This window comes from Elephas maximus, chromosome 7 (genome assembly GCF_024166365.1).
Source record: "Elephas maximus indicus isolate mEleMax1 chromosome 7, mEleMax1 primary haplotype, whole genome shotgun sequence".
Taxonomy (NCBI): domain Eukaryota; kingdom Metazoa; phylum Chordata; class Mammalia; order Proboscidea; family Elephantidae; genus Elephas; species Elephas maximus.
In genome coordinates this window covers 45,008,276-45,034,758 of record NC_064825.1, presented here as the reverse complement: position 1 = coordinate 45,034,758, position 26,483 = coordinate 45,008,276, and the positions used below count along the sequence as shown (strand labels likewise).

At 38.8% G+C, this 26,483-nt stretch overlaps 1 protein-coding gene across 1 annotated transcript in view; it reads right to left on the bottom strand.

Moving 5' to 3' along the window:
- The window catches only part of LOC126078952 (glycerophosphodiester phosphodiesterase domain-containing protein 4-like), a 144,297-nt gene that overhangs the window by 69,002 nt on the left and 48,812 nt on the right, over positions 1-26,483 (bottom strand). The window contains exons 2-8 of the mRNA XM_049889792.1: positions 12,092-12,185; positions 9,601-9,660; positions 6,068-6,166; positions 5,903-5,996; positions 4,973-5,050; positions 4,073-4,218; positions 3,775-3,857 (exon numbers count right to left, since the gene is read on the bottom strand). Of these exons, the coding sequence (XP_049745749.1) occupies positions 3,775-3,857; positions 4,073-4,218; positions 4,973-5,050; positions 5,903-5,996; positions 6,068-6,166; positions 9,601-9,660; positions 12,092-12,185 (654 nt within the window). The remainder of the gene's footprint in view (positions 1-3,774; positions 3,858-4,072; positions 4,219-4,972; positions 5,051-5,902; positions 5,997-6,067; positions 6,167-9,600; positions 9,661-12,091; positions 12,186-26,483) is intronic.

Genomic DNA, 26,483 nt, shown 5'->3' with positions numbered 1-26,483 from the left:
ACCCCCGAGCAGTACAGATACGGCCTACCGAAACCTGTCAAGCGCTGAATCCTGACCCCCGTTGTCGGCCCTAATATGTGCCACAAACAACCCACTCCAGCCCTTCCCCTTTGGCTGGACCTGCCCTGCTGCACCATAGCTGAGTGACTGGCCCTGCCCACTGGACAAGGAAGTGAAAAGTACTGTGACCACAAACGAGCAAACAACAAAGAACGCACAGCCCGCCTGCTCAATTTATAATTCAATAAAACAAAACTGCAGGAGTAAACAAACAGGTCTACAATCAATAAATAAAGAAATTAACTACTGAATATCCGAAGACAGCAGACAATATCAAAATATAAAAAATGAAAAAAAGGACAGGATGATTCCAAAGGCATCCAAAATAAAGCACCAGATAACTTCACAGCAGAAGAAAAGTCACTAGAACTACCTGACAGGGAATTCAAATCTCTAATATACAGGCTATCTAAGAGTTGAAGTGGAGAACAGACAAAAATAAGGAAAAAAACAGGCAAATTCATGGAAAAGGCAGACAAAGAAATGGAAGAATTCAGGAAAATAATACAGAAACAAAATGCCAATATATTCACAACTAGAAATCATACAAAAAAAAAAAAATTAGAAATCCAAAAGATAAATAACGGGAATTTCACAAATGGACAGTGTCACAAAAGGGCTGAGAAGCAGGTCTGAAACGATAGAAGACAGAATCAGCAAAATTGGAGACAAACACTTGGATACAAATCTGAGGAAAAATTAGAAAAAAGAATGATGAAAAATGAAGAAACCCTGAGAATTATGTCGGCTAAAATCAAAAGCAAAAATTTGCGAGTGATCGGAGTTCCAGAATACGGGAGAAAATGGAAAACACAGAGAGGGTCATTGAGGAATTGCTGAGAGAAAACTTCCCTAATATCATGAAAGGTGAAAAGATGACCATTCAGGAAGGTCAAGAAACCCCACATAGGAGAGACCCCAAAAGAAAATCCCAAGGCATATCATAACCAAGCTCACTAAAACCAAAGACAAAGAAAAATTCTGAGAACAGCTCAACAAAAACAAAAAGTCATATACAAAGGAGAAAGAATAAGACAGTTGTTGTTGTTAGGTGCCCTCCTGTCGGTTCTGACTCATAGCAACGCTATACACAACAGAACAAAACACTGCCTAGTTCTGAGCAATCCTTACAAACATTGTTATGCACAGCTCATTGTTGCAGCCACTGTGTCAATCCACCTCGTTGCGCGTCTTCCCCTTTTCTGTTGACCCTGTACTCTGCCAAGCATGATGTCCTTCTCCTGGGACTGATCCCTCCTGAAAACATGTGCAAAGTATGTAAGACACAGTCTCGCCATCCTCGCTTCTAAGGAGCATTCTGGTTGTATTTCTTCCAAGACAGATTTATTCGCTCTTCTGGCAGTCCATGGAATACTCAATACTCTTCGCCAACACCACAATTCAAAGGCATGAATTCCACTTTGGTCTTCCTTATTCATTATTCAGCTTTCACATGCCTATGATGCTATTGAAAATACCACGGCTTGGGTCAGGTGCATCTTAGTCTTCAAGGTGACATCTTTGCTCTTCAACACTTTAAAGAGATCCTTTGCAGCAGATATACCCAATGCAATGTGTCTTTTGATTTCTTGACTGCTGCTTCCACAGCTCCTGATTGTGGATCCAAGTAAAATGAAATCCTTGACAACTTCAATCTTTTCTCCGTTTATCATGATGTTGCTCATTGGTCCAGTTGTGAGGATTTTTGTTTTCTTTATGTTGAGGTGCAATCCATACTGAAGGCTGTGGGCTTTGATCTTCATTAGTAAGTGCTTCAAGTCCTCTTCACTTTCAGTAAGCAAGGTTGTGTCATCTGCATGACTCAGGTTATTAACGAGTCTTCCTCCAATCCTGATGCCCCATTCTTCTTCATGTAGTCCAGCTTCTCATTATTATTTGCTCAGCATACAGACTGAATAGGTATGGTAAAAGAATACAACCCTGATGCATACCTTTCCTGACTTTAAACCAATCAGTATCACCTTGTTCTGTCCGAACAACTGCGTCTTGATCTATGTAAAGGTTCCTCAGAAGCACAATTAAGTGTTCTGGAGTTCCCATTCTTCGCAATGTTATCCATAATTTGTTACGATCCACACAGTCGAATGCAGATAGTGGAGGTACACAGAGGAGAAGATCACTGGAAAAAAAAATGTCAGCAAGCAAAAAAACAGAAGGGTTGAAAGGATAATCTACATTAAATTTGAAATTACAGTAGTAAGTGAGGAGAGAAAAACAAGGCGTCAGGAGCTCATTGGCCCAGCACCCTTGCCACATTATGCCCATGACCACTAGACATTTGTTCACCAGTGACACCAGCAGCTCTGCTTGAACATCCAGTTTTTATCCTGACTCAAAATATTCTGCATGGAAGGGTTGTCACTTTTGGGTAATGTCAAGAACCCTGGTCTGAGGTCATGAAATCTAGTTCTAATTCTGGCTGTATCATGTACATTATAGCCATATGACCTGAGCAATACACTTTACTTCTTGGGACCCAGGTTCAAACCACAGTTTCCTCTATCTGTGAAACAGAATGTTAATTTCTGTTCTGCTTGCCTCACACGATGGCCGTGAAGAGGCTTTATACATACCACATACACTACTATATCCACGCTAGAGATGGCCCCAGACTTCCCACTTCCTCAGCTGCCCAGCTTTGTCAATTTTACTGAGAAGCATGTCTTTTTATCCCTGCTCTTGCTCTGATCCAAGTCTTCCTTTGTCTCTCCTTGGACCGTTGCTACAGTCATTTTACTCATCTCTCTGGCAAGTCTTTGTTACAGACTTTCAGATGAATCCTTCTAAAACACATCTCCAATAAGGTCATTTCTCCTCTAAAACCCCCCATGGCTGCTCATTACACATTCCGGGCTCTGCATGGTCCAGTCTCAGTCAGGCCTACACTCAGTCACACCTCTCCTCACATAGCCCTCTCCAGCCCACAAAGCACATCACTTTTGGCATCCACGCAAGTTAGCTCACATACCTACAAACTTACTATTTCTCATTTAAATTCCTTTGAATAAGCTGATGCCTCTGCCTGGAATGTCTCTTTTCCCCAACTCTGCTCGATAAAATACTATTTTTCCTTCAAATCCCAACCCAATCACAACCTAGAGCACAGGGTACTTTTTTTAAATCACACAATAGGAGGCAACCTTTTCCTTCACTGAGGTTCCATGGCACTTGCCTTATTCTTCTCTTGAAAGCACTCACTGCAAATGGTCTTATACTGTGGTTATTTGTAAATATGCCACGTTTCCTTCACTGGGTTGGGAACATCTCTTAGATAGGACTATATCTTACTTATTTGCATTTCCTCAGCACTCTGAAGAAAGCCTGCAATATAGTAGATGCCCAGTGAATGTTAGTTAAATAAATTGTTGAGTGTTGGTATATAGTATACGGTTTGCCATGGAGATAAATTTGAATTATGCATGGGAAATGCAGAGTGTGTGTACGATTTGTGGTGTGTGTGGAAGGATGTTTGCCTTTTATTCCATTTTTGCCTAGATTGAGAATGTAGGGGTACAGACGTGTGGTTTGTAAGGGGGACATGGTTCATACGTGTGGTATCTGCATATACACCATGGGTACAGGAGAAACTCTGCAGGGCTTCCCCCTCTACTCCTTGGGTCAGATTGGTCCTCTTCCATAGAATTGCCTTATCTTCTCCTGCTTCCACCTCCATCCCTGATCCTGCTTTCTTACCTTATATGTACGTCAGACTCTAGTCCATAGGCTCCATGTTCAATAGCTTTCTCAAAAGACATCATGGTGTTCTCAGGCCCGGACTATGAAAGAAAAGATAAATGACAGTCAAGAGAAATAGACTGGGAGTCTGGTGATCTGGGTTTGAGGCCAACTTCAACAATTAATTCCTTATTCTTATCATCTCAAGCCAACCCATTTCCTCCCCAGGGACCCCTATGGTTTTGAGCTCACTTTCTCTCACCTATTCACCCCATGCACACCTGTACTCACCCTTGTTCACCATGGTCAGACCTACCATGGGGGCACCTCTATGTCCAAAGAAGTTGGGCTTGGGGCCTAACTTCTCCTTATCTTGGATGCAGGGAGAATGAATCCCCAGTGGCATCACGTAGAGAAACAAAAGGACAATAACAAAAGGCAGTCCAACAACTATTTGTAGAGCTGAAAAAGTTGGAAGAAAGGGGAAGAGAGAAAAGAAGAAAAGGGAGATGAAGACCCATCCCAAGCAACTGACTATCCCAAAGCAGCAGTCTGAGTAAATATCCAGCCCATCGGTTTCACTGACTCTGTGGATTGGCTAATTTACTCTACTTCTGTCACATCCCCACCTACTTTCAGTGATTTGCATGTGAAAGTACAAGACTGTCCAAAAATACGGCATTATGTTAAGGCAGCATTACCGGAACTGGAAACTGACAGGGGAATGAATTGTGCAGGGGTACAAAGGGAAGGAAGCAGAGGGAATGTTAAGGATTAGCTTCTCAGGAGGAGGAGCTTGGCTGATTTCGAGAAAGCCCTAAAGCCTGTAAAGATCAACCTAACATGTCTCTATATTTGAAGGCAGTGTGGTATAATGGAAGGGTACTAGCTGACAGAAACCTGGGATCAAAGCCAGGCTCTGCCACTTTCTAACTGTTGCTTAACCTCTCTGGGTCTTCATTTTCTTATATAAAATGGGGCTATTCCACTACTAACATCTGCCTCACAGACTTGTTATGACTTTTTTGACTCAAAACAGGTACTCAATAAATAGTACTTGTTTTTCTCTCTCTATCCCTCTTGCACACACACACACCCTGTCCACAGCCCATTATCACTGGTCATTCTCCAACACTTCACCTTTTAGACTTTTGAGGACATTTTAAGTTACCACCTATGCTTCATTGACTTTCAAATCTAGGTCTCCAGCTCTAACCTTTCAACCTTGTGAGTATATGACATCTCTCGGTTTTTTCTCTCTCATAATATGGCATCATGGATCTTCTGGACCTAGCTAAAATTTAGGAAGTAAAAAAAAAAAACCCATTCATTATTGTCACCTTTAAGTTCTTGCCCCAGAAACATCTTCTAAAATTCATCCTCCACAGACATATATACAAACATACATATGTACAATGGCATCGCTATCAATTCAGTCTGGCTCTTGCCTGTATCCTTCTACAAATCAGGAAGCAAATACCCTATACTAAAACAATGGTAAACAGGGAGGCTTAGAGAAAAGAGTCTACTGGTTCCTCAGTAGGAGTAGTAAGAGATAACTCTATTCTCAGAGCAATTAAGTGTACAGCTGATTCCCTTTTGTTTCCATTATACCAGGGCAAAGATTGAGAGAAAACCAGTGACAGAACTAAAAATCTTTACTCCTGCTGTGAGTCCCCAGGTGTGACAGACAGGGATTCACATGGGCCTGCTTTGAGTTTCTGGGAGGTAACCAGGGACCTATGGGTCTCATAAAAATTCATTAAAACTAGTAATATTTTCTAAACCAAACTGAAAGTACTGTGACTCTTATCAGTACTCTGGTCAAATAAAATTAAAATGGTCCCACTGCCCCCACCCCACCATTCCCAGACAGTCAATGTGTAACAACATACAAAACAATCTTATTTTTCTAGAAGAAGAATCCCTCTTTAGAAGACCTATTTGGTCAGGGAAATAAATACTATGACACAGGCCATTTACAGCAGGGAGTGAGAACACAAGGAACACGCCTGAGTAATGAGCTAAACTACTTTCAAAGAGCCATAGGGTTGGCTAGCTACCAAGGCTCTGTTTCACTGAGTGCAGTATATCAGCTAAAGCCAGAGCTGAATGGGTCAGGCAAGGGTCTGCCAAAATGACATACCTTCTCCTTCCAACTGGACCAAGTAGTAGGACACAGGCCATGAAAGGATAATCATCAAAGTTATGCAGGCCAGATGCCAGTAGGGAGCAAAGATCTGGGAGAAAGCCAGAAATCAGGCTGGATACACCTGGACAGACAGTGCTAGAACTGCAGGATGATGCTTACCTTCAGAGACAGCCCAAGTATCAGCCACTTGTCTCTCCATAATTTGCATAAAACCCACAACAAAGTGATGGATAGTGCTGTCACTAGCAGAATCAGGATCTGAGGAAACAGAAAGGATCTTGGGAAACAGAAAGAATCTCCTGACTTCCATGCACTAAGCTGGAACCAGAACTGACCTTGGGGATTGTATGCGTGTTCCCAACAACAGCAGAGTCCTCACTCCTCATTCTTTTAATTTAACCTTCCTGCAAACCCTCAATATTGGATGGATCCAATCATTCACTTTCTCTGATCCCAAGTACATTGTGTGGCGTGGCTAGAAAATATTACACAGCCGTATGGTCTGAGGACATTACTAATTTATCATTTCCAGCCTCAACCGGACCCTCAACCTGGATTGGCGTCCCTCTTTCATTCTCAACAATGGCCGTAGCAAATATTCACTTCTATATACGACTCAATATAATTATAACCAAATAATATTTTGTAATTACCTCTTTAATGTATGTTTTCTCCAGAAGACTGTAAGGTTCATGAAGTCAGGGATAGCATTTGTATTATTACTACATCCTCAGTGTCTTGCACTGTCTGACATATAGTAAGCATCCAATAAATATTTGTTGAATAGATGAAAAAAGCTGCCAAATCAGACTCATAAATCACAGATCTTCCCCAACACCAAAGTTTGCAAATGATTTAAAGGATACACACAATCATAAGGTATAGGTGAAGCATTTCCCCTTGGAGAAATCTGATCCTGTCAAGAAAGTTCTTTCCTCTCCTGCATTAGGATACATTCTGGTTTGGGACTAGAAATGTAAGGTGTGTTCTGAGCAACATATGCAGAAACACTGCCTCACAGAAGGGGCCACTTTGGTTACAGAACATCCCTACTTCGTATACCATTAATGATATCACTCCACCCAGCCACGTCCCCTACCCCATAAATCTCTAAAGTCCAGGTTTATTTAGATTTACAATAAGCAACCTAGTTATACTAGGTATACCCTCCAAAAAAATTTCATAGATATGGACTATACATTACATTTTGGCTAACAAATACCTTTAGTGTGTTTACCAGGATATCTGGTTATTAGCAGGTTTACAGGGAGTTTCGATTTAGGTCATTCATTCCACCCTGGACATCTCTAGGTAGAAGGGAAATAGGCTATACGTCTGTCACTAACCTCTTCCTAGTTGGGTTTATCATGAGTGCATTAAGACTGAAATTCCAAGTGCTACAGAATCTATCTTCCCAACAGAAACAGTCTCTGCCCCAAGTCTAGTAAGCCTGGTCCTTCCTTGCTTGAAGGTCCAACTGAGGTAGTTACCTTCCAAGGGGATGCCAACTGTTCTCATAACCCACCTCCATCATCTCTCATTGCTGTCAGACTTAAAACTGCAATTAGATCCCAGAATGCCTCAGGAGATTAAGGCTTACAAAAGAATAACAAGATTTTGCTCATTTACATTGGCAAAAATCCTGTAGCATATATGTAGGATGCTAGACCAGGAGAAAAGAACATAAGTTTAGATCAGGCTAAATTTATTGATAAAGTTCCATTTACCAGAGATTCTGGATTCAATATATCAGGATCCAAGTGTTAAACAGCTTTGGGTCATTCTAATTGTCTGCAATCTTGGTTCTATAGTGGCCTATGCCTAATGAAATTGGGATGATAGCAATGTCTTGGTATGGAAGAAAAAATCCAAAGATTTAGGGAGAAAAAGATGTTGGAACGCTATCGCCTGTGATCAGCTCACCTACCCCATATCATGGTCTCTGGGAGGTCTCAGAAGACCCTGAAAAATACACCATGGCTGTCTACTCAATTCTGACTCATAGTGCCCTACAGGACAGAGTAGAACTGCCCCATAGGGTTTCCAAGGAGCTGCTGGTGGATTTGAATTGCTGACCTTTTGTTTAGCAGCTGGGCTCTCAACCACCATGCCACCAGGACTCCATGAAAGTGCCAGTATACTTAAAAAGCACTGTTATGGCTATCCTCTAGGCCTGAATAAAGGTGAGAGATGCTGGGCTCCCTGATTTCCAAGGGGATGATGAGATCCAGCTGTAGTCAAAGCCAAGCAGCAGAACTGCCAGGAGAAGGTGAGCATGGTTTCTATAAGAGGCACAAGCCCGGAATGGTAATCAGAATATTTTAACTGGAATAAATTCAGGCCTTCAACTGGTTCATTTCGGTTCGAACCCCTGCTGAGAATCTGCATTTTTAACAAGTTTTCAGACAACGCTAATACTGCTGGTTAGGGATCAATTCTGAGAACCACTAGTAGAGCAGTGGTTCTCAAAATTTATTATACAGGAGAATCACCTGGGGATCTTCTTAAGCTGTAGATTCTGACCCAGTATATCTGGGGTGAAAACGCAAATTCTCAGCAGGGATTTGAACCGGAAAGAGCCAGTTCAAAGCCCTGGATAAGTTGGTAGTGGCTAATTGATCATAATGTCCCCATTCTAAAATAGTGATCTCACTAAGATCTATTCACTTCTCAGTCTACGTTCTTTCCTTAAGGATCTCATGACTTCAATTTTCACTTATTCTGGCAACTCTTAAATTTCTATTTCCAGTTCATACTTCTCATTTGAGTAAGAGAAGATTTAAGGGGACCACTCAGTGAATTTGACGTGTTCCTGGATTTGGGGAAATACAAGGAATAGTATTAGAGCCACTCTTGGAAAAGTCTATAAAAAGGCAAAAGCCTGGGACTGGAGCTGCTCCTGCCTGTGGCAGAACAAAAGGAGGTTTATTTTGGAAATGAGCTGCATGTCTACAGATAGTGGACAAAGTTGCCAGTTTTCTGGGAACCAGATATGGACCCTTTGAAAGAAATCATGCTGGCGTCATCTTAAAGGGATCCCACAAAAGGGAGGGTCAAAAGGACCTTACAGAGAAATTCTAGGACGAAAGACAGGCATTGACTCCATCAAGCGAGTTGAAGTCAAGGTTTTCAGCAGAAGGTGACACACAGAAACTACCCATGAGGAAAAGATCTAGGAACTGTGCATTTATCTGGTCCAGACAGAATAACTGAGATGACCAGAGGAAGAGGACCCTATGCCCTCTTCACCAGTATAGGCTTCCAGGCCTGAATCAGGCCTGAATAGGGGAGGGAAGAAATTTTAAGATTAATAAAATTGAAGTTTGAGTTATTACAATGAACTGAAACTTTCAATGCCTGAAATAAGAATGTTCTTATGACTAAAAAGGATTGAAAACTAATGGACCTTTCCTAAGATCCTTGCCTAAGATTTTTTCTGGGTGGGAAAAACAAGGCCACAGAGTGGGTTTAACAGGGAGTGGTGAGAAAGAATGAAGTTTGAATTTGTCTTGGGTTCAACTCCTTCAATAAGCCAGTTACATCTAGTAGAAATTATTTCAGTTAAAATAGTGTAAGTAAATCTCTTCTCTCTAGAGGAAACAACAAAAGACTGACTATACCTAACCCTGAGTGCCAGGGAGGCACAGTCAGTCCTGGTTTTAAGGACTCCTATGAGGATTCAGATGTCCTACCTTATGGCACCAGTGCAGGTATAGTTTGTTCCCTTCCCAAACCAACAAAAATCCAAGTACCTGCAAAAGAGAAAAGAGGAGGTAATTTTGAAATTACCAAGTTGTTGCTCAAACCATTGTTCTGGAGCTCAAAATTCCACAGTCTGGCACTATAGTCACTTCTTGCTATACCTGCACTTCTTAGCCTCTGGGACTTCGCCATGTTGTTCCTCTACCTGGAAAGCTCTCTCTCCCCATTCCACTTACCCTTCAAAGCCAGGTCAAATGTTACCTCCTATTTTTAACTTTTAGAAGCTTCCCCAGAAAGAATTAATTATTATTTCCTCTGGGATTTTATAACAATCACCCCAGTAATACCCTTTGTGAGTTCCTGCCAATTCTTTTCCCCTGGGTTGGACTTGATTCCTGGCATTACTCAAACCAATTTGCCAGAGGACCCAGGTCAGGGGCTAGCCCTTCCAATGGTATTTTAAAAGCTATTTTGTGGGGAAATGGTATGTAACATTACCACCACAGCTACCACCGTGAACACTGGTACGTACTCAATAAATCTTACTTAGACTTGGCGTACATCTATCTAGTTACCAAGCCAGTGCAGAGATGAAAACTGAAAATTGGAGTATTCCTCAGAAGCCTTGTATATTAATGATAATTTGAATGTGTAAGGCCCTTTATCTTTTTATCAAAATATCATATATATGATTTCATTTGTTCTTTATCAAATCCTATGAAACATTTTATTATATAATACTCATTTGAAAGGAGGAAACGGAGGCTCATACAAGTTATATAACTTGACCAAGCTTACAAAACAACTTAAAGATAGAGCAAGAAATAGACCCAGGCCTCCCTCCATGTTTAATGTTGTCACCATTGCAGATATTCAAAAAGAGGTAGGGTGGTAGTGTAGAATAGAAAGTTCGCTAAAATATGTTAGTTTACTGGGCAACTAGCACTCACGCCTACCTGAGAAGCTAACTTTACCATTTCTTGTTTATTGTCTATGAAAATGGTGTAATTCAGTGGCCAGGGTTTGGCTTAGAGCATGTCCTTCACAGGCATTTTCTCTATTTAAAAAAAAAAAAAAAGCTTCTAATTGGTCCCTCTGCTTGCAAGCTCCAACTACAACTTCCAGAACGATTTTCCTAAAATAAAAATCTGATTTATTTCAAATGTCTTAATCTTGCATTCCAGGTCTTCCAAAGTCTGTTACGAGCCTACTTTTCAGTCCTGTTCCCCATTATTCTTCATTATGTCCTACACACTAACAGAACTGACCATTCTCTCTTTTCTAGACTTATTCCGTAGTTTTCTATCTCACTGCCTTTGTCATGATGTTCCTTCAGCCTGGAATATTCTTCACCATTCCAACATTTGTAGTCCACATCCAACATTCTCTTAAGGATTTTATTCTAGTACCACCTTCTTCAAGAAGTCTTACTTAATAGCCATGGCTGGAAGCTAACCTCTTCCTTCTCAGAACCCCTGTAGAACTCTATTTAGGCTTTCCAATAACAATTATAATGCTCCACCTTGTGTTAATTATTTTTGTCCATAACTGAGCCCTACTAGATCTAACTCATTGGGTGAAGGGGAAGGGGTTGTTTCACTTTACATCTCATACCTATTTCCATAAAATATTGTGCATGAAACAGACACTACATTTATTTTGTTGATCTCTGTATTCTCAGTACCTAGCACAATGTTCTACTCATAGTAATACTCAATATGTTTTGTTGAAAGAAAAAAATTAATGCAAATGGTGGCTGATTTGGAGGTTAGGTCCTTCTGTGTCAAACAGGAAATCAGTAGGGGCAGAGAACAGTAGATTCAGAGAGAGATGTCTGCCTTCTGTATATGTGAGTACTAAAAAACTCCAATTGCCTAAAGTTATCCTCCCATATGCTTCCCATTTCCACAGCCTTTTCTCTTCCCTGGCTTGAAATTCTCACACTACACTACACTGCTATGTCAGGCAAAGAGACAGGGTCACTACTGCTTAAAGACTTTTGCTCTAATGTGCTTTTCATTTGGGCTAGGTGACTAGCATTTGCACATTAGAAGGGATTTAACAATCTAGCTAATTTAACTTGTAAGGCCCAGAAAGACTGATTCCCAGGGGATGCAATATGAAATGAGATGGTTTCATGTGTGAAGGTATTACTGATGGGAATCTGCAAGTGCCTAAAATTACAATACTGTGTGAACCATAGGACAGGCTATGAAACAGGGGGGATAGAAAGAGGATATTCTGCCACCCTTTAAAAGGGTCAAATTGGTAAGGCACATTCTCTAATAGCACAAGCCTTTTTTCCCCCTCTACCTCTTGTGCCTAAATTCAAGTAGCTGATATAAAACCAAACTCTGCTAAAAACAAGGGAAATCTTCGGTTTTGGGGACACTAGAACCAAGTGCATACCATATCAGGGACAGGAGCACCTCATGAGTCCACTCATGGAGACAGTCAGGGAAAATGGGAAGCATTACTCACCAACAGCAATGAAGTGTAGGCAGTCAGGATCCCAACAAGAGACAACAAAACAATGGACCAGTAGAACCAGATTCCTGTAGTTAAGTACATGGCCCTGCAAAAATGTGTTTCAATCCTTAATACACAGCAGAACACAGTAGAGTTTTTGCCAGGGATGGGACAACACAGGACTGAATGAGGCATAGGAGAACCAGAGAGATAAGAAGAGGTTTGGGAACAGATCTATGAAGATCTTTGGTTTGGGGCTATTTAGTTGAGGACTTTGAACACTCTCCTGCAGGCAATTGGGTACATTAGTGGGGTCTGTATAAATGGTAAGATTATTTTTAAAAAGAGTTACTTAGAATATATATTCAAAAATCATATCCTTTAATAGCACAATATAATAATATACACATACTAAAAAAAAAAAAAATACTAGAACGTGAAAAAAGGAAAACGTCTTCCCAAAATACCACCCCGTTAATAAAACTAGTACTTTCCATCTTGGCAGTTTCCTTATCCATGTGCATGTATATTTTTTATAGAATTGTAATCACAGTCAACATATTAATTGCTCTGTTCTGTGGGAGAGATTTTGGCTCTTTAAAAACAGTCCTAAATATTTTTGTTCTTGAAGTACTTTATGAGAGGGAAATTACTAATGATCTGCTAAGAGAAATAATGTCATACTTAGTCTAGGTACATATGCCAAAGAATTTAAACTTTTTATTTCAAGATAGCAGAGTGATAATAAGTTGAAATTTCCTCATCTCCATACAAAACCTGGAGAAATTATATTTTAAATATATAAGCTACAGATCAATGAAAAAACAACCACATTAAAAATAAGAAAGAACCCTAGAGGTTGTGGTCCCCAGGCCTTCTGTTAGCCCAAGACAGGAACCATTCCTGGGAATTCTGGGAAATAACAGTTTCAGTTTAACTAAGTTGACCCAATTCGTACACCACCACAGTTCACCCATTGTCAACTTGGCATTCATAGACATCTCTTTTAATCATCCTTAACTTCTAACACGATGTGATTATCCCTCATACAAACAAAAACACACTAACCCTCCCCAAAAAATATACTATTAGTGATGCCTATTTGTCTTAAATAAATATTGATATACAAGGCTAACTATTGGTAACACATCTATGTTCAATGGGAGGGGAATGGGAGAGAAGGGAAAAATATATATATATGCATATATACGTATATATATATATATGTACACAGAGACACATGCACAGAATTCTGGCTCCCATGACCTTTGTCCTCTGGTGTCACAAGTAGTTAGTCATAAGGTAAAAAAGACTGTGCAGATGTAATTAAGGTTACTAATTAGCTGACCTCAAAATAGGGAGATCAACCTGGATTACCTGGATAAACCCAATGTAATCACATGAAGTCTTTAAAACAACAAAGGAAGTCACAGACATGTAGTAAAAGCATAAGTCAGAGAAATATGAAGTATGAAAAGCACTCGACACATCATTGCTAGTTTTAAAGATGGACGAGACCATAAGCCAAGGAATGCAGCTGGCCTCTAGAAGCTGAGAATGACCACCAGATGAGAACCAGAAGGAAAATGGAAGCATCAGTTCTACAATCATAAGGAAATGGATTCTGGCAACAACTTGAATGATTTTGGAAGTAGATTCTCAGCCAAAGCCTCCAGGTAAGAGCCTAGACAAAAGGAGATAAGTGGAGCTAAGGTGTTTCTAGATCCTTGCATTATCCAGAAAGAGAGTGAAAATACTAATTAACGTTAGATTTCGATAATGTTAGACTTTGTAATTTTTTGGGTGGGTACAAAAAGAATAAAGTGGGTAGGGTAGAAAATGGGCATATACCTTCCAAGTTAAGAGAGAAGAAAATAAAATAATACAAAATGCTCAATACCAAAGAAGGCAAGAAAAGAGAAAAATATGAATATAGAAGTGATGGGATAATAGTATTAGGAAGATTATAGATGTAAGCTGAAATATAGTAGTAATTATATTAGTACAGAAATGTCTTTTATTTGTAACAAACTGTAAATATTGTCAGACTGGATTTTTAAAAATCCAACCATATGGTATCTACGAAAGAAACTTCTAAAACATTAAATACAGACAGCTTAAAAAGAAAAAAGACAATGAACAGAAATTTGAAATAAAAAAACACAACACTATTTACATTAGCACCAAAAAATTACATAGGTATAAATGTATACAAGATCTACATAAGGAAAACAAAATCCTGATGAAAGAAATCAAAAAAGATCTTAATAAATGGAGAGATATTTCGTGTTCATTAAGAGGTAGACGTAATAGTATAAAGATGTCAATTATTCCCAACACGTCTATACATTCAAAGCAATCTCAGAAAAAGTCCCAGCAAGTTACTTTGCAGATATCAACAAAATGATCCTAAAGTTTACATGAAAAGGCAAAAGACCAAGAATAGCCAGCACAATACCGAAGAAGAACAAAGTCAGAGGACTGACACTACTAAATTCATAACTTACTTTAAAGCTACAGTGATCAAGACAGTGTGTACTGATGAAATGTATCACATACCTAAATGTTAAACACAAAAATATGCAACTTTTGGAAGATAACACAGGAGAAAATCTAGGTGACCTTGGGTTTGGCAATGCATTTTTATATACAACACCAAATTCATGATTCATGAAAAAATAAAAATTGGTAAATTGGACTTCATTAAAGTTAAAAACTTCCTCTCTGTGCATATTGATGAAAGAATAGACACATAGATCAATGGAACGTAACAGAGAGCCCAGAAATAAACCCACACGACTATAGTCATCTGATCTTTAACACATGGGCAAAGACAATTCCATGGAGAAAATAAGTCTTTTCAATAAATGGTGCTGGAACAAATAGATATCCACATGCATAAAAATGAATCTGGTGCAAAATACTGGTAGAGGAAGGAAAAGACAAGCACAGAATGGGAGAAAATAGTTACAAAACATGTAGCTGATAAATAACTTGTATCCAAGATATATAAAGAACCCATAAAACTCAACAACAAAAACACAAACAACCCAATTACAAAATGGGCAGAATATGTGAACAAACATCTCACCAAAGAAGATACACAGATGGCAAATAAGCATATGAAAAGATGGTCAACGTCATATTTCATCAGGGAATTGCAAATTAAAGCACTACACACACCATTTAAAATGGCTAAAATACAGAACACTGACAACCCCAAATGCTACTGAGGATGTCGAGTAAGAAGAACTCTCACTCACTACTATTGGGAATGAAAAATGGTAGAACCACTTTGGAAGACAATCTGGAAGTTTCTTACAAAGCTTAATACAGTCTTACCATACAATCCTGCGATAGTGCTCTTAGATGTTTACCCAAACAAGGGGAAAACTTATATCCACACAAAAAGTTGCACATGAATGTTTAAAGCAGTTTTATTCATAATTGCCAAAAATTGGAAGCAACCACAATGTCCTGCAATAGGTGAATGGATAAACAAACTGTGGTATATCCATTCAATGGAATATTATTCAGCAGTAAAGAGACATCAGCTATCAAGCTACAAAAAGGCATGGAGGAACCCTAAGTGCATATTGTTAAGCAAAAGAAGCCAGTCTGAAAAAGCTACATACTGTATGATTCCAGCTACATAACACTGTGGAAAAGGAAAAACTAGAGAGACAGTAAAAAGATTAATGGTTTTTTTTTTTTTTTTTTTATGCATTGGGGTCAGGGCATTCAATAGATAAAGCACAGGCAGCGAAACTATTCTGCATGATATTTTAATGGTGAATACATGATATTATGCATTTTTCAAAACACACAGAACTGTACAACACAAAGAGTGGGTGCTAATGTAAACTATGGACTTCAGTTAATAATAATGTACCAATGTTGGTTCGTCAAGTGTAACAATTACACCACACTAAAGCAAAATGGTAACAATAGGGGAAACTGAACAGGGAGGAGGGGGATGCATGAGAATTCTTCGTATTTTCTGCACAATTTTTCTTAAACCTACAACTCTAGAAAAGAAAGTGTATTAAAATAGAAGATAAAAAAGAAAAAGGATGAAAAAGTTAAACGATGCAAAGTGGTATGGATATATTAACATCATACAAAACAGTCTCTAAGGTTAAAAAGTACCTTACAAGACAGTACCCAGTACTGGGGAAGCCAGCACAACTTGTACAAGGCAAGCTCATGGAAGCTCCACAGACACACCCAAACTTCCTGAGGGATCGAGTAACTGGGCTGAGGGCTCTGGGGACCATGGTTTCGGGGAACATCTAGCTCAACTGGCATGACACAGTTTATAAAGAAAATGTCCTACATTCTACTTTGATGAGTAGCATCTGGGGTCTTAAAAGCTTGTGAGCGGCTATCTAAGATACTTCACTTGTCTCACCCCTTTAGGAGGCAGGGAGACTGAAGAAAACTAAAGACACAAGGAAAGATTAGTCCAAAGGACTAACGGACCACAGCTACCAAGGCCTCCACCAGACTGAGTCCAGTACAACTAGATGGTGCCTGGCTACCACCACTGACTGCTCTGACAGGGATCACGACAGAGGGTCCCCAACACAGCTGGAGAAAAATGTAGAACAAAATTCTAACTCACAAGAAAAGACCAGACTGATTGGCCTGACAGAGACTAGACAACCCTGACAGCATGGCCTCCGCATGCCCTTTTTGCTCAGTTATGAAGTCACTCCTGAGGTTTACCCTTCAGCCAAAGATCAGACAGTCCCATAAAAGAAAATGAGACTTAAGGGGCACACCAGCCCAGGGACAAGGACTAGAAGGCAGGAGGGGGCAGGAAAGCTGGTAATAGGGAACCCAAGGTTGAGAAGGGAGAGTGTTGACATGTCATGGGGTTGGTAACCAACATAATAAAACTATGTGTACTAACTGTTAAATGAGAAGCAAGTTTCTTCTACAAACCTTCATCCAAGTACAATACTGAAAAAATAATAATAAAAACCCCAGAAATCTACAAAATTTCAAACCTCTGTTGAAAGTGATCAAGAAAAAGGAGGGAAGACACAAATATCTGACATCAGACATCAGAAATAAAAAAGGAAATAGTACTACAGATGCTGCAGGCTTTAAGAACTACACGAAGGGGATGCAGTCAGTAAAATCCAGACTACGGGAAAATCTACAGGACAAAAAACTTATTTCTTTAACAAATAAGCTGCATGGGGAAAAGTTTGTGTCTGGGCAAGTGGGAACCTCTAGATTAAAAGAGACTTAAAAGACATTTTAAAAAGGCTAAATTAAGATACAGTATTGAGAGATGCACACTTGACGAAATTATGAAGAAAAGCAAGGAAGTAATTATCATAAAGTCAAGCAAAGATTACTTTTAGGGGGGCAGAGGGGATTGCGATTGAGACAGGGCATGTGGAGGGCTGCCATGGTAGCTGGTGAGGTTCATTTCATGAACGAGCAGTGATTCACAGGCGGTGTGCCTTACAGTAATTTAATGATTTTATGGTTATTGTAGCTTTGTTATATTTTAAAATAAAAAAATTAAAAGGATAGTAAGAGGTTAGTTATTATGAACAACTTTGTGCTAATAAACTGGAAAATTGCATAAAACAGAAACATTCCTAGAAATATGTCCTATATAAGCGTTTTAAAAATTAAAACAGTCGTCAAGATGATTCACAGGTAAGTTCTACCAAACATTCAAGGAATAAATAATTCCAACTTTATACAAACGTCCAAAAAAAAAAAAAATAGCAAGAGAGGGTTTACCAAGCAACTCATTTAATGAGGCTTACTTAACTTCAGTACCAAAACCTGAAAAGGACTGCACAAGACAGGAAAACTATGGGCCTGGGAGAAACGGTTAACCGCAGGCTTAAACTCTTTCTTCATGGGAAGATAACATCAGTTTTACTTTTTCCCAGCACTGTTCTTAGAAACATACCAAATCGGCTCATGAAATACTAATGTAGTTTAGTGTGAAAGTGACCTCCGAGTGGTACCTGTGTCTGGACTAGAAGGACTGAGAACACGCATGCTTTGAACATGAGGGCCTTGCAAAACTCAGGTCTTGGCTTCTTTGTGCAGTGTCTCTTAGAAATCTTGCCTATATGGGGCCTTATCACTTAAAATTTAGTGTGACCTTTGTGGGCACTAAGAAGCTGTACCCAGAATGCTGTACTGGCTCCCATAAAAATGTCTGATGCTATCATGCTGACATGCTGTGTTTCCTGATCTCTATTGAACCTCATGCAAGGTTAGACCCTATTGTGCCCATCACTATGAATGTGAATCTGAACAAAGTCCACTGCAGGCCAACCTTACTCATAAACAAAGATACAAAAGTCATAAATTAAATATGAGAAAACAAAATCCAACCATAAAAAAAAATCCAACCGTAGAGACAAATAAAACACTATGACCAAATTGTGTTTATCCAAAGAATGAAAAATTGATTTTATATTAGAAAATCAAATCATTTTCCATAAGATAATCATACAATACTGTTAACAGATGCAAAAAGTATTTGATAAAACCAAACACACACTCATGGGGGAAAAAAAAACCAAGTAGTCTAGGAATTTAAGGGAGATTCCTCAACCTGATAAAGATTATACACAAAATAATCTCCAGCAAACATACTTAATGGCAAAATGTTGCAGATTTTTCCTTTGAGATCAAGAACAAGAAAAGGCTGATCACTATCATCACTTCTACATAAAATTGAATTGGAAGGTCTAACCAGCTCAATTGGCAAGAAAGAGATATAAAATATAAGGACTCAAAAAGAAGACACAATAGTTATTACTTACAGATGATATGACAGTAAGTAAAAATTCAAAAGTGGCCTACAAATAAATTATAAGACTAAGAAAAAAGCAAAATTGCTGATAATAAAATCAATATATAAAAATCAATCGTATTCTTAAATATCAGTTAAGAAAATACAATAGCATAAAATAGCAAGTACCTAGGAAAAAATCTAACAAAATATATATAAGATCCCTAAAGGGAAAAATCAATACATTTTATTAAGAAATATTTTCAAGGACCCAACTTAAGGAAGAGACAGGATCAAATACAAGGACTAGCAAACTCAATATTGTAAAGAAGTCATTTCTTCCCAAATTAATTTACAACAATACCAATCAAAATCTCAACATACTTTTTTTTTAATAATTTTATTGTGCTTTAAGTGAAAGTTTACAAATCAAGTCAGTCTGTCACATATAAACTTATATACGCCTTACTACATACTCCCATTTACTCTCCCCCTAATAAGTCAGCCCGCTCCCTCCTTCCAGTCTCTCCTTTCGTGACCATTTTGCCTGTTTCTAACCCTCTCTACCCTCCCATCTCCCCTCCAGACAGGAGATGCCAACACAGTCTCAAGTGTCCACCTGACACAAATAGCTTACTCTTTATCAGCATCTCTCTCCAACCCATTGTCCAGTCCCTTCCATGTCTGATGAGTTGTCTTTGGGAACGGTTCCTGTCCTGGGCCAACAGAAGGTTTGGGGACCATGACCGCCGGATTCTTCTAGTCTCAGTCAGACCATTAAGTCTAGTCTTTTTATGAGAATTTGGGGTCTGCATCCCACTGATCTCCTGCTCCCTCAGGGGTTCTCTCTTGTGCTCCCTGTCAGGGCAGTCATCTGTTGTGGCTGGGCACCATCTAGTTCTTCTGGTCTCAGGATGATGTAAGTCTCTGGTTCATGTGGCCCTTTCTGTCTCTTGGGCTCATAGTTATCGTGTGACCTTGGTGTTCCTCATTCTCCTTTGATCCAGGTGGGTTGAGACCAATTGATGCATCTTAGATGGCCGCTTGTTAGCATTTAAGACCCCAGACGCTACACTTCAAAGTGGGATGCAGACTGTTTTCTTAATAGAATTTATTTTGCCAATTGATTTGGAAGTCCCCTTAAGCCATAGTCCCCAAACCCCTGCCCTTGCTCCGCTGACCTTCGAAGCATTCAGTTTATCCTGGAAACTGCTTTTGGTCCTGTCCATTTGAGCTGACCTTCCCTGTATTGAGTATTGTCCTTCCCTTCACCTAAAGTAGTTCTTATCTACTATCTAATCCGTAAATAACCCTCTCCCACCCTCCCTCCCTCCCTCATCTCGTAACCACAAAAGAATGTGTTCTTCTCAGTTTATACTATTTCTCAATATCGTATAATAGTGGTCTTATACAATATTTGTCCTTTTGCATCTGACTAATTTCACTCAGCATAATGCCTTCCAGGTTCCTCCATGTTATGAAATGTTTCACAGACTCGTCACTGTTCTTTATGGATACGTAGTATTCCATTGTGTGAATAAACCATAATTTATTTAACCATTCATCCGTTGATGGACACCTTGGTTGCTTCCAGCTTTTTGCTATTGTAAACAGAGCTGCAATAAACATGGGTGTGCATATATCTGTTTGTGTGAAGGCTGTTATTTCTCTAGGGTATATTCCGAGGAGTGGGATTTCTGGGTTGTATGGTAGTTCTATTTCTAACTTTATAAGAAAACGCCACATAGATTTCCAAAGTGGTTGTACCACTTTACATTCCCACCAGCAGTGTATAAGAGTTTCAATCTCTCCGCAGCCTCTCCAGCATTTATTATTTTGTGTTTTTTGGATTAATGCCAGTCTTGTTGGAGTGAGATGGAATCTCATCGTAGCTTTAATTTGTATTTCTCTAATGGCTAATGATCGAGAGCATTTTCTCATGTATCTGTTAGCTGCCTGAATATCTTCTTTAGTGAAATGCGTGTTCATATCCTTTCCCCACTTCTTGATTGGGTTGTTTGTCTTTTTGTGGTTGAGTTTTAACAGAGTCATATAGATTTTAGAGATCAGGTGCTGGTCGGAGATGTCATAGCTGAAAATTTTTTCCCAATCTCTAGGTGGTCTTTTTACTCTTTTGGTGAAGTCTTTAGATGAGCATAGGTGTTTGATTTTTAGGAGCTCCCAGTTATCTGGTTTCTCTTTGTCATTTTTGGTAATGTTTTGTATTCTGTTTATGCCTTGTATTAGGGCTCCTAAGGTTGTCCCTATTTTTTCTTCCATGATCTTTATCGTTTTAGTCTTTATGTTTAGGTCTTTGATCCACTTGGAGTTAGTTTTTGTGCTTGGTGTGAGGTATGGGTCCTGTTTCATTTTTTTGCAAATGGATATCCAGTTATGCCAGCACCATTTGTTAAAAACACTATCTTTTCCCCAATTAACTGACACTGGGCCTTTGTCAAATATCAGCTGCTCATATGTGGATGGATTTGTATCTGGGTTCTCAATTCTGTTCCATTGGTCTATGTGCCTGTTGTTGTACCAGTACCAGGCTGTTTTGACTACTGTGGCTGTATAATAGGTTCTAAAATCAGGTAGAGTGAGGCCTCCCACTTTCTTCTTCTTTTTCAGTAATGCTTTACTTATCCGGGGCCTCTTTCCCTTCCATAAGAAGTTGGTGATGTGTTTCTCCATCACATTAAAAAATGTCGTTGGAATTTGGATCGGAAGTGCATTGTATGTATAGATGGCTTTTGGTAGAATAGACATTTTTACTATGTTAAGTCTTCCTATCCATGAGCAAGGTATGTTTTTCCACTTATGTATGTCCTTTTTAGTTTCTTGCACTAGTACTTTGTAGTTTTCTTTGTATAGGTCTTTTACATCTTTGGTAAGATTTATTCCTAAGTATTTTATCTTCTTGGAGGCTTCTGTGAATGGCATTGATTTGGTGATTTCCTCTTCCATGTTCTCTTTATTGATGTAGAGGAATCCAAGTGATTTTTATATGTTTATCTTGTAACCTGAAACTCTGCTGAACTCTTCCATTAGTTTCAGTAGTTTTCTGGAGGATTCCTTAGGGTTTTCTGTGTATAAGATCATGTCATCTGCAAATAGAAATAATTTTTCTTCTTCCTTGCCTATCCAGATGCCCTTTATTTCTTTGTCTAGACTAATTGCTCTGGCTAGGACCTCCAGCACAATGTTGAATAAGAGCAGTGATAAAGGGCATCCTTGTCTGATTCCCATTTTCAAGGGAAATGCTTTCAGGCTCTCTCCATTTAGAATGATGTTGGCTGTTGGCTTCGTATCCCAAAAGCTTTGTATAAAATCGCCCTTTATTTTGTTGAGGAATTTTCCTTCAATTCCTATTTTGCTGAGAGTTTTTATCATGAATGGGTGTTAGACTTTGTCAAATGCCTTTTCTGCATCAATTGCTAAGATCATGTGGTTTTTGTCTTTTGTTTTATTTATATGGTGGATTATATTAACGGTTTTTCTAATATGAAACCAACCTTGCATAAAAAAAAAAAAACCTGGTATAAAATCCCACTTGGTCGTGGTGGATTATTTTTTTGATACGTTGTTGAATTCTGTTGGCTAGAATTTTGTTGAGGATTTTTGCATCTATGTTCATGAGGGATGTAGGTCTGTAATATTCTTTTTTTGTGGTGTCTTTACCTGGTTTTGGTATCAGGGATATGGTGGCTTCATAGAATGAGTTAGGTAGTATTGCATCATTTTCTGTGCTTTGAAATACCTTCAGTAGTAGTGGTGTTAACTCTTCTCTGAAAGTTTGGTAGAACTCTGCAGTGAAGCCATCCGGGCCAGGGCTTTTTTTGGGAGTTTTTTGATTACCTTTTCAATCTCTTTTTTTGTTATGGGTCTACTTAGTTTTTCTACTTCTGATTGTGTTAGTTTAGGTAGGTAGTGTTTTTCTAGGAATTCGTCCATTTCTTCTAGGTTTGCAAATTTGTTAGAGTACAATTTTTCATAATAATCTGATATGATTCTTTTAATTTCAGTTGGGTCTGTTGTGATATGGCCCATCTCGTTTCTTCTTTGGGTAATTTGTTTCCTTTCCTGTATTTCTTTAGTCAGTCTGACCAATGGTTTATCAATTTTGTTAGTATTTTCAAAGAACCAGCTTTTGGCTTTGTTAATTCTTTCAATTGTTTTTCTGTTCTCTAATTCATTTAGTTCAGCTCTAATTTTTATTATTTGTTTTCTTCTGGTGCCTGATGGGTTCTTTTGTGGCTCGCTTTCTATTTGTTCAAGTTGTAGGGACAGTTCTCTGATTTTGGCTCTTTCTTCTTTATGTATGTGTGCATTTATCAATATAAATTGACCTCTAACCACTGCTTTTGCTGTGTTCCAGAGCTTTTGATAGGAAGTGTTTTCATTCTCATTGCATTCTATGAATTTCTTTATTCCCTCCTTAATGTCTTCTATAACCCAGTCTTTTTTGAGCAGAGTATTGTTCTTTTTTCTTTTTTTTTATTGTTCGGTTTTCTAAGCATTTGATTTCTTTTCCCTGATTTTTCTGTTATTGATTTCCATTTTTATGTCCTTGTGGTCTGAGAAGATGCTTTGTAAAATTTCGATGGTTTTGGATTCTGCAAAGGTTTGTTTTATGACATAATACGTGATCGATTCTAGAGAATGTTCCACGTGCGCTAGAAAAAAAGGTATACTTTGCAGCTGTTGGGTGGAGTGTTCTGTATAAGTCTATGAGGTCAAGTTGGTTGATAGTAGCAATTAGGTCTTCCATGTCTCTATTGAGCTTCTTACTGGAAGTCCTATCCTTTTCTGAAAGTGGTGTGTTGAAGTCTCCTACTGTAATTGTGGAGGTGTCTATCTCACTTTTCAGTTCTGTTAATATTTGTTTTATGTATCTTGCAGTCCTGCCATTGGGTGCATAAATATTTAATATGGTTATATCTTCCGGGTCAATTGTTCCTTTAATCATTATGTAGTGTCCTTCTTTATCCTTTGTGGTGGATTTAACTTTAAAGTCTATTTTGCCAGAAATTAATATTGCTACTCCTGCTCTGTTTTGATGGTTGTTTGCTTGGTATATTTTTTTCCATCCTTTGAGCTTTAGTTTGTGTCTCTAAGTCTAAGGTGTGTCTCTTGTCGGCAGCATACAGACGGATCGTGTTTCTTTATCCAGTTTGAGACTCTCTGTCTCTTTATTGGTGCATTTAGTCCATTTACATTCAGCATAATTATAGATGTGTTTAGTGCTGTCATTTTGATGTCTTTTTGTGTGTGTTGTTGACAATTTCATTTTTCCACTTACTTTTTTGTGCTGAGATGTTTTTCTTTGTAAATTGTGTGTTCCTCATTTTCATAGTAGTTGACTTTATGTTTGCTGAGTCGTTATGTTTTTCTTGGTTTTTATTTTGAGTTATGGAATTGTTAGACCTGTTTGTGGTTACCTTAATACTTACCCCGATTTTTCTAAGTAAAAACCTAACTTGTGTCATCCTATATCACCTTGTTTTCCTCTCAGTATGGCAGTCCTATGCCGCCTGTAATTTAGCCCCTGTTTTTGATTATTGTGATCTTTTACATAATGACTTCAATGATTCCCTGTTTTGAGCATTTTCTTCTTTTTAAAATTAATCTTAATTTGTTTTGTGATTTTCCTATTTGAGTTGATATCAGGATGTTCTGTTCTGTGACCTTGTGTTGTGTTGGTATCTGATATTATTGATTTTCTGACCAATTTCCTTTAGTATTTCTTGTAGCTTTGGTTTGGGTTTTGCAAATTCTCTAAGCTTGTGTTTATCTGTAAATGTTTTAATTTCGCCTTCATATCTGAGAGAGAGTTCTGCTGGATATATGATCCTTGGCTGGCAGTTTTTCTCCTTCAGTGCTCTATATATGTGATCCCATTGCCTTCTTGACTGCATGGTTTCTGCTGAGTAGTCTGAACTTATTCTTATTGATTCTCCTTTGTAGGAGACCTTTCTTTTATCCCTGGCTGCTTTTAAGATTTTCTCTTTATCTTTGGTTTTGGCAAGTTTGATGATAATATGTCTTGGTGATTTTCTTTTTGGATCAATCTTATATGGGGTTCGATGAGCATCTTGGATAGATATCCTTTCGTCTTTCATGATGTCAGGGAAGTTTTCTGCCAATAGATCTTCAAATATTCTCTCTGTATTTTCTGTTATCCCTCCCTGTTCTGGGACTCCAGTCACACGCAAGTTATTCTTCTTGATAGAGTCCCACATGATTCTTAGGGTTTCTTCATTTTTTTAATTCTTTTATCTGATTTTTCTTCAACTATATTGGTGTCAATTGCCTTATCCTCCAGCTCCCCCACTGTGCATTCCAGTTGCTTGATTCTGCTCCTCTGACTTCCTATGGAGTTGTCTAATTCTGTAATTTTACTGTTAATCTTTTGGATTTCTGAATGCTGTGTCTCTATGGATTCTTGTAGCTTAATTTTTCCACTACGTCCTTGAATAATCTTTTTGATTTCTTCAACTGCTTTATCAGTGTGGTCCTTGGCTTTTTCTGTATATTGCCTTATTTCATGTCTGAGGTCATCCTTGATGTCTTGAAGCATTCTGTACATTAGTTTTTTATATTCTGCATCTGGCAATTCCAGGATTGTATCTTCATTTGAGAAAGATTTTGATTCTTTAATTTGGGGAGTTGTAGAAGCTATCATGGTCTGCTTCTTTATGTGGTTTGATATCGACTGCTGTCTCCGAGCCATCTATAAGATATTGTAATGATTTATTTTATATTTGCTCACTGAGTCTTATCTTGTTTTGTTTTCTTTCAGTATACGTAAATGGGCTACTAGATTGCACTGTCTTGATTGTTGTAGCCTTTGAATCACTTATGTCCTATTACCACCTGGTTTGGGCTGTTACCAGATATATAAGCCTAAGAGTCCATTCACTATTCTGGAGTAGGATCTGATTTTGGGTCACCAAGTGTGTGGCATAGACTGTCACCTACTAACTTAGAGGAGTAGTAGTGATAGTTGTGTGCACCAGATTCTAGTAGGAGCAGGGGTTCACACTCCGGGGGGGCAGGATGCTGACAGGCTTCCCCCAAGTGCCAATGGGGTAGGTGTGTCTCTATTTCTGAAGCACTTTGGTGGGTGGGCTCTGCAGCTGTACCTTGGGCATCCAATGCATGTACCTCTACAGATTGGTAGGTGTCACTATCCTCAGACCCCTTTGGAAGGAGGCTAGGTGGTTTGGGTGGAGCTTCAGCCCTCAGTTCCCCGTTGTGGGTCAGTGAGGGCTCTGTTTAATAGGTAGAGATATCAAACCTGGAAAATCTGTCTTTCCAGTAATTCGCTAAAACAATTACAGTCAGATCTGTATCAGAATTGCCTTTGAGTTATAATAGCCACCTTGTTCCCTGTAGGGATGAAAGCCCAAGACTGTTGATCTCATAAGCTTGGCTGGAGCTGGTTCTCTATTTTTATTCCAATTTCTGGAAGTCAGGGAAGGATTTTTGGTCCCTCGGTTTTTTGTAGCTGCTTCTCTCAGGCCAGGAGAATGGGTTAGGAAAAGACAAAAACAAAAACAAAAAGACAACCACAGAGCACTTCACTCCCTGGCCCAGGAAATTCCAATGTTAATGAAGCCGCCTGGG